The sequence below is a fragment of the Tympanuchus pallidicinctus genome, unplaced genomic scaffold, assembly GCF_026119805.1.
Source record: "Tympanuchus pallidicinctus isolate F22 unplaced genomic scaffold, pur_lepc_1.0 scaffold31, whole genome shotgun sequence".
Lineage (NCBI taxonomy): Eukaryota > Metazoa > Chordata > Aves > Galliformes > Phasianidae > Tympanuchus > Tympanuchus pallidicinctus.
Window position 1 is genome coordinate 3,483,319 of NW_026294749.1, and position 12,708 is coordinate 3,496,026.

The 12,708-nt window shown below is 48.0% G+C and overlaps 1 protein-coding gene and 1 long non-coding RNA gene across 2 annotated transcripts; one reads left to right on the top strand and one right to left on the bottom strand.

The window, feature by feature from the left end:
• Positions 1 to 241: 241 nt before the first annotated feature.
• Positions 242 to 4,945, top strand: LOC128087691 (uncharacterized). Its single transcript, XM_052697549.1, has 2 exons — positions 242 to 2,662; positions 3,912 to 4,945. The coding sequence occupies exons 1-2, from the start codon at positions 2,614 to 2,616 to the stop codon at positions 4,943 to 4,945; spliced, it is 1,083 nt and encodes a 360-aa protein (XP_052553509.1). The 5' UTR covers positions 242 to 2,613.
• Positions 4,946 to 5,378: 433 nt separating this feature from the next.
• On the bottom strand, positions 5,379 to 12,695 carry LOC128087734 (uncharacterized). Its single transcript, XR_008209967.1, has 3 exons — positions 12,609 to 12,695; positions 12,285 to 12,375; positions 5,379 to 11,607 (listed from the first exon to the last, which is right to left on the bottom strand). It is a non-coding gene; the product is annotated as an uncharacterized LOC128087734 (long non-coding RNA).
• Between the last annotated feature and the right edge of the window lie 13 nt (positions 12,696 to 12,708).

The following is a 12,708-nucleotide window of genomic DNA, read 5'->3' on the forward strand; positions in this document are numbered from 1 at the left end:
AGACTTTCCTGAAGCTGCTACCTGCTGCATGACTTGGCCTTGCTCCCTTCTAATAGGAGCAGAGAGCTCTGCAGCCCCTGCACAGAAGGAACAACAATCTCCAGCGGCACGCTCTCAGCCCACTCACCAGCTAGGGGCAGAGAAAAGACCAGGACATTCACATATAGCAAAGATCTTCAAAGCTTGTTTCTTAAGCATTTTTGGATATAAGTGTGGGTGCTGAGCACACTGCAGACTCTCACAGAGGCAGCACACATCTTCCATTGTCCAGCACTTTCCAGATGGAACCTTAAACTACTTAGAGGAATGATGACTACACATACTCTACAAGAACAAGTTTACTACAGCATTAATGGAAATTCCCAAACCAATTCCTGCCAGCATTGGCAGTCACTTTTAACCATTTTCACCTACAGCCCTTTTAAGTGCATCACTTGCATTCTCTCCACGCAGCAGCAGATTTTCCTCATTTCAGCCACATGCTCAGCATTGACAGTTTTCTTCCCCTCCATTTGCCCTGAAGAACAGAGACAGAACCATCACAGCAGCACTGAAAACAAAGGACAGTGGTTCACCATTTCCAGTCCTACAATAGCCCACAAGCAAATCAGAGGAGCTGCTGGCTATAGACGTTTTGGATAGATACAGACCACCAGCTGGATTCCACCACATCCTTGAAAGGTGGAGGATTTTCATCAGGTCCACCTTGAAAAACATCAACCTATTCCAGAATGTACACAGAAAGAAAACATTGTGAGATTCCCTCATTCCTTTCATTCATGGAAAAATACCTCAGTCTGCATTAACCAAATACTTTGAACAGCCTACTGCAAAGAGAAGCGCGCCAACCTCTCCAACACCTCCAAGACAATAGATAAATAAACAAAAGCATAGAAAAATAAACTTAACCAACCAAAAAAAGGCAGATTCTACCAAGCCATGGAACTTGTTTTGCAAACTGTGGTCTGCAGCCATGGTGTACAAACAACAAACGCACAGAATTTACAGCTATGAGGTATACCAGAGCACTCAGCAACATAATTACTACACCAAAGCACAAAGAAAAGGATACTCACCCATATCCCAGGCTTACTGGTAAAACTCCATCAGAGCACAATGCCAGAAAAAATCCTTCCCCACTGGTACTCAGCTCTTAAATAGGTCTAGGAGAGGTGCAGCCAGGCTCCACCCCTTCCGGCAGCACAGAATTGCCTTCACCTGTGCTCCCATGGCTGACTCATTGCTCACCTCAGGCGATCAATCAGAGGTTCAGGCCGTGACTCAGCAGTTCCCATACACATTGTGTGCTGAGAGAAATATTTCCATCAATTTTCTGCTTCTTTGGAATAGAATTCTAATTGGTTGATAGCACGAGTACTTCTGACAAACATATTTTATATGAATATAAACTGCGATTTTGTCTCTGCTCACCTCTTTCTACATGTCTAGAAAGTGCACAGACAAACACACAAAAGTAGATCCTGTCCCAACCCATCCCACTGTGACAAATGCAGGAACTTATCAGAGGAAGGAGAACACACAGAAGTGCAAAGAATCAAACTCAAACCCAGTAACAGCATATAGCCGTTAGTGATCTCCTAAATTTTTGAAACACTTAAGTTATTTCTTGATCCCTCCATGATTCCATGAATTTTCAAAATGGAGAACAGCTTAATATGACTACTATCAGACTGGGAGCCATGCAATAAAGTTTCCAACAGAAGAAACCTTTGTGTCAGAAAAGACAGTTATAAAAAGAACATGAACATGAACAGTGAGCAAAAAAGCCTTAGGTTGTGCACTGAAATGCTTTCATCGAGGCCAAGATCCAGCCAAGTATTGTGAAACGTAGGAGCTTCAACTGAGACTCCAAATTGAAGAAAAATAAAGTTTGCTTACAGACTTGGAACCACATCATCACCTGCGACTGCCCTGCGTTCTTGCATAGCAGGCCATAATCAGGCAAGGCACACTCACAACCTATTCCCTGGTGATCAGTTAATTCCACGGCACTTTGACAAGTTGCCCCAGTGGCTACACAGTATCTCACTAATGAAAATCTATTAGTAACTCTAGTTCTCCATTCTGGTCAAAACTGGTCCCCTTTTGCTATCCTGCTCAAACTAAATAGCAGCCCTATGCTGCTTCTGCAGTAGCTGGCTTTGCAACAGACCAGACCAGCACACACTTAAGATCAAATAGAAAATATTAAATGCATCAATGAAGGAATGCTGCCAACATCAGGGAAAGCTTCACTAAGCAGCGATCATGCATGTGGGTAGCATAGAATCATAGAATCATTGACAAGGGAAAAGGCCTCTAAGATCATCCAGTCCGAGAGACAGAGGGAAGCGTGAACTTTTATTGAATGATAAACCTTCATGGTGTATGAGCCTGGGGCTGCCTGCCATGGCCAGAGCCACCCAATGGACCTGTGGGAAGACACAGCCCAGGTGCCACTGACTGGTGTGAAACACTGACACTGAGCACACGAGATGTGGGGGAGAATGGAGCGGGCAGCGGCGCTGCGGAAAGCCCAGGAACGTGTGCTGGGGCTGCAGTGCTGCTGGCACGCGTGCGGCAGGTGAGGCCGGCGCACGGTGATGAGCATCAATGGACGGCGACATCGCTGTGGGACGGGTGGTGATGTCAGCCAGTGAAGGTGAGCACTGGCGACACGGCCGAGCCGTGGTTTGTGACGTCTCCGTGCGACGCATTGTGACTGCTTGGCCCACGCTGCTTGAACGCGGGCGCGGCAGCCCGGCCCGGCAGTTCATGCCTGGCCTCCGACCGAGCGAGTGTGCGAGGACTGGAGTGTGGACAGGGCGAGCTTGGGAGCTGAAACGTGCTTCAGACGCCGTCTCAGAGCCACTTTGCTGTACCCCGACCCTGCTGGCAGCAGGCAGCCGGGACATCGCGGAGAGGCGCGTGCAGCAGCGCAGGTAGGCAGCGTGGCAATGCCTCACGCCGGCAGCTGGAGGGGGATTCCTGAGGGACCCTCCCCAGGCCGGCCCATGCCCGTGGGGTCTCCTGTCCTCTTCCAGCGTGACACCTGCTGTCACAGCATCTCCTGCTGGTGGAAGCATGGAGGTGACATTACATACCTACAGCCCCACAGACCTGGAGAAGTGGGACAGCATGGTTGCACCATGGCACGCTGCCACCGTTTTTGTTTCCACTGCACCCAGCCGTGCAATAGCAGCAGGCCCCAGGGCCCACACTGCAAACAGGGCATGCGGTCCATCATCCATGCAGGGCGGGCAGACAGCAACTCTGAGGAGCTGGTCCTCAGGACAGCCAAAGCGGCATCCATTGCACCATATTGGACCTATCTAGCTTTGCCATGCTATCTTATGGCACCATTTAACGACAAATTGGTTACAAGTTACACGCGCAGTAGAAATACGTAAAACCTTTACTTCCCCAAGTCTATCACAATTACAAAACAAATGATGGAGGGCGATGTAGGTCCAAGCTGGGGCCCCAATAGATGCAGCGATGGACGGTGAGGTCACCAGCCAAGGGGTTGTGATGTCAGCAATGGAGATGACTGTGACCTCGCTAGCCCTCCCTGTATAGATTTGGGCTCTGGCAGAGGCCAGTGTGCACTTGTGCCTGGACTCCAGTTGAGCATAGCTGCGAGACTTGGAGCACTGAGCGAGTTGGTTGCGTTGAGCTGTGGGGTTGCTGGCACCAGTTCTTGGTGCCCGTCCCACAGTATCAGCAGCGTTTCCCTCAGCCCTGCCTGCTTCGGGCAGCTGGGGCCGCACAGGGTGCGCTTGTAGCGGCAGAGGTGAGTGGTGCAGGACATCACGGCCCCTGCAGCAGCTGGTGGGGAACAGGGACCGGGAGGGTTTGCTGCTGAGGGACCGGGGCAGCCAGTGACCGTGGGCTCTCTCTCTCTTTTGCAGTTCGTAACACCTTCTGCTTGCTGCAGCACCAGCGAGGGGAGCAGCTTCCCGACCTCAGCTCTCCCCAGCCCACCGCACAGCCCGGGGCCATGGACGTGGCATCCGACTGGGTCTGCCCCATCTGCGGGCAAATTCGGGAGGATGTCACCTACGTGACCCCCTGCCAACACCAGTTGTGCTACGGCTGTGCCATCTGGTGGGCCTACAAGAAGCCGAGTTGTGCCGTATGCGGGCACGAAATTACAACCATCCGGTACTCGGTGAGGTCGGATGATGACTTCCTCGAGTGTGCTGTCCCGCAGCCCGCAGCGCACTCAGACCAAGATCAAGGCCTGCAGGAGGAGCAGGGGCCTGCAGAGCCGGTGCTCATCCCACCTGAGCACAACTTTCCAGCCGAGGTCTGGGCTGCATTTTTCAGGGAACATCAGGGAGACCTCGAACCCCTGCTCCAATGGCTGCAGGAGGAGATCCAGCAGCAGTCCAGCGATGACTGGTGGGAAGTCCATGCAGGACAGTGGACCACCATGAACTTCCTGTGCGAGCATGGACTGGACGAGGAGGCCTTGCTGCAGGCGCTGCAGCCGATCACCGATGGCAACGTGGTGCCCTTCGTGAGAAGGCTCATCGGCACTGCAGCAGCCCTGTACGGCCCCACGATCCACCACGAGCTGGACCATCAGGACAGCCACGCTGCTGGAGGATGGGAGGACGGACCTGCAGCCAGCACCATCAGCAGCACCTCCCATCTGGAGCCTCCCGCCTCGGGCCCAGGCCGCTCCACCAGCCCCGCAGGGCCCAGCGCCGAGGAGCTGCCCGGCAGCTCTCCTGGGGGACCCGGGCGCCCCAGCACCGCCACCGCGCCCTCAGCGGAGGAGCCCCAGGAGGAGCCAGGGCAGGCGGCGGCAGCGGGCCCCTCTACCCAAGGCAGGGACCGCTCGCGTGGGGGGCCCCGGCGCCCCCCGAAGAGGAAGGCCAGCAGCAGCCGCCAGGACTCGTCCCCACCCCGCAAGAGGCGGCCCCGGCGGCGGCGCTAGGTGGGCACCCCACTGCCGTCAGAGCACGGCTCCAGTGGGCTGGGAGGACGACATCTGCCTCTCGGCCTGCTGCTTGCAGACTAAATAAATAAAATGAACATCTGTTACAACAAAGAAGAAAAAGTCTCTGTGTTATTGACCAGGCCGTTGGCGTTGCTGTCCCTACCCATGACGCTTCCTCCATATTCCGCTCCTTGGGGAGGGCGTAGAAACACAACCTTATTTCCACCACCAGGAATCGGCACTCATGGCAGTGCTAACAAAACACGTGAGGGCTTCAACAAGTCGGAGATGGAGCACAAGTTACTCCAATGATCCCACCATTTAAACTAGTGGGGGGAAGGGCAAATTTCTGCCCCTGGGGTGGAACACCTCCTGGCCACACCGCAGCCGGGGCCACCCAGCTGGACAGGACCCAGGAGTCCTGCCAGACTCTTGGCTAAACCAGCAAGGAGCGCTGCCCACAAATGTGAGTGCTGAGTTGGGCTGCACGAGGTGCCAGCGTGCTGCCAGCGTGCAAAGGGCGCTGATCCTGCCCCTCTGCTCAGCTCTAAGGAGGCCGCAGCTGGAGCGCTGGGCCCAGCGATAGGCTCCCCAGCGCAGGAGAGAGCTGCCCTTGATCATCTTGCACATCCTCAGCCCTGGGATGTGCTAACTGTCCCAACCGCCCAGGGCTTGCTCGGCTCATTGCTGAGTTTGGAGGGCAGTGGTCCTTGCAGTGAGGAGCAGGGCTTGTTCCCAGCCTCAGAGAGGAGCCAGTCCGCCACGCAGGTATGACATCCCCTCATGCCTCACAACTACTGACCCACCTATCGTCAGGTTTGCTCATCACAGTAAGCTTTTGGCATCATTAAACTTTGAAAATTCATTAAAACAATGGATCAAACAAAAAACCCAGGCACCCCTGCCACACACATTCTCTGTGACACAAGGCAGCCTACAATTGTGACTAGAATTGAAAGAACAGCTAGTTACACGCGGTCCAAACCTAACCTCAGAAATCTTTGCTCTTCCTGCAGCTGTCACCACAAGGACAATGAATCTAGGTTTCTGTCTGCTTATACTTACTTTTTGTTGAACATGATTTGTTTCAGTATTTCGTACCTGTTGGGCATGGAGTATTTGTTTTGGTACTTACTTGGTTTTTTCCAAGTGCTCATCAATGAGCTGGACTATTAATCACAGTTTACTTGCTTGAATAATGAAATTATGGAAAGTTCCTTCATAAATACGAGCTAGTCTATGAATGTTTGGAACTTTATTTTTTTTCCAAAGTATATGAAGATAAAATAAAAGCAAAGCCTTAAATAAACCCAGACCACATTGGAAGAAACTTTCAGCAAACTTTCTTAACCTCAGTACTCACATCCTTTTCCACATCATTTATTTTCAGCAGTACAGATCCCTGCAGAAGCTGACTTGTAACAACCCATGAACAGAGAACTGACCATTTACAATGGCCTTCTTTGTCCTGTCTTTTAGATATGTGTCCATGCTGTAACCTTTCTTAACCTTACCTTTCCATCAAAAATTCTCAGAGGAAATACGGTCAAAAGCCTCCTGGAAATGTAAATAGACTGTATCAGTTGGATCATCACTCTGCATGTGCTTTAACTGCTCATATGTAAAACATCATTGAAATTTGAAAGCCATTACACAGAGATGATGGGGTCTGTGAATAAACCAAGAACAACTATCCAACTGCAACTCTTCACAGTCTTCTCAGTTGATTCCTGCGCAGTCTTTCCCCACACAGAAACTGCTCCACGTGGCACATAATTCTTGTCAATCCTTTATTTCATGTCTACCTTTGCTATACCTATTCTGGGAAGAGGTAATCAGAACTCTGAACTGTGTCTAAGGGTGTGGACGCATACCAAATTAGATCATGTTTGCAGAAGGCTGCTCTTGCAGTGCTTTAGAAGCCAGCCAACTGTGCAATAGTGAGTGCTGAGACACTTTTGGTGCCTCCCATGTGGCACGCACTGTGCATGGTACATGTGTGTCGTGGCACGTGCCTTTCAAAAACTCAAGGGAGAATTTTTAGACAGTGGTCTGCAGTTAATAAGGAAAGAAAAGAAGAAAAAAAAAGGACAGTATCAATTTCTTAGAAGCGCTGGAAATGTTACAGCGATTTAACTCTAAAAATATGTTGCTCTGCTGTATCACTAGAGGCTAAATACAGTCCTATCAAAACTACACTGACTTTGTCAGAGCCAGCTAGAGCTAGGTAACTTCAGCTCTGTCTCAGACTGGGGAGAAGGGTATAAGGGCAATGTGCTTTCCTGCTCATTTAGTCTAGATTTTCATGTTCTCGTAGCTGATCCTCCTATCCCACACATGTTTAGGCAGCACTGGACTTGTTCTCTGACAATTTTTTCCAAAAAATCATAACAATTTTCCTTTATTTTATATTCTATTACAGCAGGTGAAGACATTTGCAATGTCAGAAAGACACGGACAAATAAGTAGATCCCCATCTGATTTGTATTACCAGGAAGGCTCGTAGCCTAGAAAAATCAAAATGCCCTTAAGGTGCTTTTAAGCCAGGTTTCAAAAACCTCACAGTTTTCAGTAGTTCCCTCTTTGCTTTAAATGTTTCATTCCTGGAACAATCTCACTAGAGGTTGGTTGCCTGCTCCAATATACAAGTTGCAAAGAGATTCTGCTGGAAAGGAGCAGCCAATAATAAATACCAAGCCTAATTCATACACAATTTCATTTTTTAAAGAAAAATCCTAATATATTAATACATATACTGAAGCCTCAAGACACAAAACAAAAGAAAATAATTGAAGCTCATGGTAATCTGAAGTTTCTGTGCCAGACAGTCTCATCATTCTGAGGGGATTCATATACTTAAAAATGAAGCTAGAAGATTATGATGTTTCCTTTTAAATTAGGTGAGTCACTACACAGATAACTGAGAACTATTCCAGCCTTAGTTACAAAAATCAAAAAGTAAAAGAAGTCTAAAACAATCTTTGCCTACAAATATTGGGGAAAAGCAACACTTGCCAGTTCCTTCAAAAGCAGTTTCCCAGAAGACCTTGTTCATTAGTTTCCTGAGCAGCTGAAATCTGCTCTCCCTACATTCAGGGTTGAAGTTTTGGTGGTAGTTTGCCTCCTAGCAAAGATTTTAAACTCAACTACTTCCCAGTCACTATGATCTAGATGGCAACTTCACCCATATAAACCCTCTATTTAAAAGAGGAGCACATTCCTTAGTGAGCTCTCTTTGTACCAACAAGTTATCATCAAAGTAAAGGATGAATGTCCTGTACTGGTTTGCAGCAGCAAGTTGTCACCCCTAAGGACAAGAGCAGCTGATCCAGAGGTATCTCTTTAGTTCTTAGTAATAAGCTCTTAGTAATCAGGCTGAGAGAGTTGGGGCTGTTCAGTCTGCAGAAGAGGAGGCTCCAAGGAAACCACATAGCAGCAGTCCAGTACCTGAAGGGGCATACAGGAAAGCTGGGAGGAACTTTTTATAAGGGCACGTAGAGACAGGAAAGGGGAAATGGCTTTAAACTGGAAGAGAGTAGATTTAGACCACATATCAGGAAGAAATTCTTTACTGTGAGGGTGGTGAGACACTGGAACAGGTTGCCCAGCGAGGCAGTGAATGCCCCCACCCTGAGGCTTTCTAGGCCAGGCTGGATGAGGCTTTAAGCACCCTGGTCTAGTGAGAGGTGTCCCTGCCTATAGCAGGGAATTGGAAGTAGATGATCTTAAAGGTCCCTTCCAACCCAAACCATTCTATGATTCTTAAAGAATAATTCATTGCTATCATTGTCCTGACTGGGTGGCACATAGCAGACTCCTACCACAACATCTCCATTATTTGCTTGTCTGGTTTTATTCCTTTTCCCCTGGAATCTGCATTAAAGTTCTACTGATCAGCCCCAGTAACTCTTGTACAAAAATGCCATGAGAAAGGTGCATTCCATTAGATGCCAGCAGGCCTGGTGTCGTGTAGACCATCCCATGATCTAGAAACAAAATTGTGTCAGTGATACCAGCCTTGGAGCCACACGTGGATCAGCTGGGTCTGTCGTTCCTGTCACTACTGCTCCCTGCTACCAGAAGGCTGAAAGAAAATGCTGCTGCCACCTGACTCACAGGAAGCTCGAGCACACCCTGGGTGGTCACATGTTCCCCTGAGAGCTCAGTTTGGGTGGCTGCAACTGGAGGGGATGCAGGGGAGACAGGGGATACAGCTTTCTGCCAAGTGGGTGCCACGACTACAGAAGAAAGCCTGTTTCTTCTCTAGGATTGTGCAGCCAAAGCACTTCACAGCTGTTACTGAATTCTCAATTGCCCTTGATGAAATGAGAACATTTTTTTACTAATATCTGACAAGGGAAAAAAAACAAGGACTTACCACCTTTTTTCAAAAAGCAGACTGCCACATCTGCAAGTACAGTTTATTCCAGTGGGATGCGGAAAGCAAAGGTAATGCCTTTACTGGAACTCAATATAAAGCCCAAGGGAAAGTAAATCCTCTTACTATTCTCTACACTTACAGCTGCTGCTGGGCCACACCTCAGCATCTAAGGAGGATTGTGGAAGTTCTAACTTAATTACAATAGGAAATTGTGGCTGCATTCAGTCACAACAGCAGTCCCACATCTCAAGGGGCATGACATTCTACTTTTGTGCTCTCTTAGGGGATACGGCCCTCAATGCTGACTGCTGCACAGTGCTGCAGCTTCTTCCTCCTCTACCCTCTATGGCATCAGAGAAATTCAGTAGTTTTTGTAGAACTGGTGGGCCAAAGGTATCTAAACATCACAGTCTCTCCCTGTAAAATCAACTGTACAACATAATATCTTGACAGCTGTTGGACAGCAGTGGGATCAATTAGACCAGATAATGCTTTAGCTTTAGATTAAAAGGTAGATTACAGAAAGATTACAGACAAATACCCTTAGGGTATTGTCCACCGATCATCCCTCTGTACAGCGTCCGGGCAGGGTGCTGAGCCCAGAATTAACCTCTCAGCATTGACTCCAGAGCTGGGAACATTCAGTGTGAGGGATCGCTCCTCCCTGCTGCTCCCCATGGAGCCTGCAGCCACGGCGCCATCAGATCCACATCCCACCTGAGTGCCGGTCCCTACACAGCCCCTAATGCACATGAGACACAGAAAAGAAAGGGCCTCTGAGCAGCTACCTGGCAGCTAACCACAGTCACAAGCAGAAAGGAAGGAAATTCAGTTTTCCGTTAAGAAGTCCCTTTCCCTATACAGCACAAACTTATTGTGATCTCATTTCATTTTTGAGATTCCTAAGATGGGTAACTGCTCCAGGTAACCTCGGTCCAGCACTTTGGTGTTCTGATGCTTCCTGTTTATCAGCCCCCACCATTTTTCAGCGGTGCAGCAGTGCCTGTGAGTTTATTTTATTTTCATTAATACCACAATTTAACATTTTTGCTCATATAAAAACATTATTGTGAAAAGCCTTAAAAAATAGTATTGAGGTTATTGCCCATTGTGGGATAGCCTTCCTTTCTGCTCAGTGACAATTAAGAGATTTCTGTGTAACTTCAGATTGCATTTCTGGATCAGTTCATTTTCCCTATTCATTTTAAGAAGGGCTGTCAGAACAGGCAACACTGAGCTGCTGAGAACCAACAAAGAAATGTTAATTTCTGTCTATTTTTTTGTCCAGGGCTCACTGGTAAATTACTACTAATACTGAAAGGTTTTCAACCACACAATTGTTAGAGATTTAGGCATCTTACTTCCTATCTTCAGCCACGGATGTAATGCAAAGCTCCAAAGAAGCAGAAAAACAAAAACAAAGAGCATCAAAGAAACCCAACAACAAAATGCTGTCAAATGATTTTCATAATGCCTGGCATTGCAACAGAAAGCCAAAAGTGAATGACTTCCCCACAGTTCTGAGATATGACTGAAGTAATTTTTGCTTTATTTCATTGCTACACCATCTCAGAATCTCTGGACTGTAGGTTTCAGTACAGCCTTCTTTACAACACTTCATAATACGGATAACCAAGAAACACCTGTCCTCAAATTACATTAAACTTAATTTGCCATCTCACCATGACTGCCCTAGGCCTCTGAATTACTACAGGTGTTAACAGCCCTTCTGTTCAGAGCTGCCAGAGCATTAAACACCCATGACTGTTTCCATTCTAGTCAATCCAGAATCAGTTGGTAACAGCCATCATCATCATTACTGATTATAATTATTATTTATTATTATTTAGAGCAGTAACAGTTGGACTCAGCATTTTGTGGAGATTTACTGAAAAGAAGCTGTTTGTTTGTCTAACAAAGTGTAGAAAACTGTCTTCAGGCCCAAGGAGGAAACTTCAGCCTTGAAGCGACCATGTTACCACCAAGGTTGTTCTGCCCCTCCACGCACCATTTCCCACCTCTCTTTCCAAAGAGACACTTTACAGAAAGCAGCCAGGTATGAGCCTCCTGTCTCTTGTGGAGGAACACGCTGGCCAGCAGAATTATAGAGCAGAATCGTAGATCATTAATGTTGGAAAGACCTCTAAGATCATCACGTCCAACTGCCGATCCATCACAAGCATGCCCACTAACCATGTCTCTCAGAGTGACATCTGCACATTTCTTGAACTCCAGGTCCGCTTCTGATGCGCAGCCTTCCAGTCACTCTGCACCAATCCTGTAACAACGCATGGGGTTGCTGCAATTAAAGTGCAAGACACAGCACTTGGTCCTGCTGAACAATTGGCCTCACCCCATCAATCCAGCCTACCCAGATCCCTCTGTAGGGCCTTCCTACCCTCAGGCAGATCAACACTCCCTCCCAGCTTGGTGTCAGATCATCCATAAAGATATTTAAGGAGAAACAGAAGGCACAAGTCAGACTGTCAGGGCAAATAAGGATGCACCGGTGGTTTAAAAAAATCAGATTCCTTGATGACAACCACAGAGGGGAATAAAGGTTGATTTCTGTATTTGCAGAGGGCCAGAGTTCCAGGATATGCCAGCATTACACACCATTGTAAAACCTCAAAGGTTTTACAATACTAAAGGAAGTATGATTATTTTGTTTGCAAGAGAAGCATGGGACTGACACAAACATAGCCTCAGAAGTCCTTCACAGCAAAGGAATCTTATCAAGGAAACTCACTGTGGGGTTTAGCACAGAATTAAACAATTCTACCCTGGCCATCGTGTTTCTTTTGGATCTACAATAGCCTTGGCCCTCAGCTTCCACCAGGAAACGGGAACAGGCTACTGGATCCCTTACTGGGACACTTCGTCACATTTCTAGAGCTTGAACTCCAGCTGCAGAAAGACCCCCTCCCTTAAACATAAACTGTGGGCTGCTATTACCTCCCACATGGACCTGCTGCTGCTGTTCTGTTGGTGCAGAGCCCTGAACTCTGCGGCACCTACTCAGCACTGTGAAGAGAGAAAGAATTCCCTAGAATGGAAAAGGCAGTTATTCAGTGAACAAACTGTGATTTGGGGATCGGTCTTATGTACAGATGCTACATTAGCCTGTTGTATTTTAGAACAGGTTTCCTGATGAAAATAATAGAATGCGTTAAGAAGTTGTGCAGTCTTCCTTGCTGTTAGTATGACAAGCAAGTTTGACAGACGCAGGCGGGGTGGGGGGGGGGGGGTAGGGGACGGGGACAGACACGTGACCTTTACCGAGCTGAATGGACTGGATGCTTTCTGCCGGTCCTTCTAGGTTATGTATTTCTGCAGCTGAGCCACGCTTCCTCCACACCACGCTGCCCTTTGCTGCCCG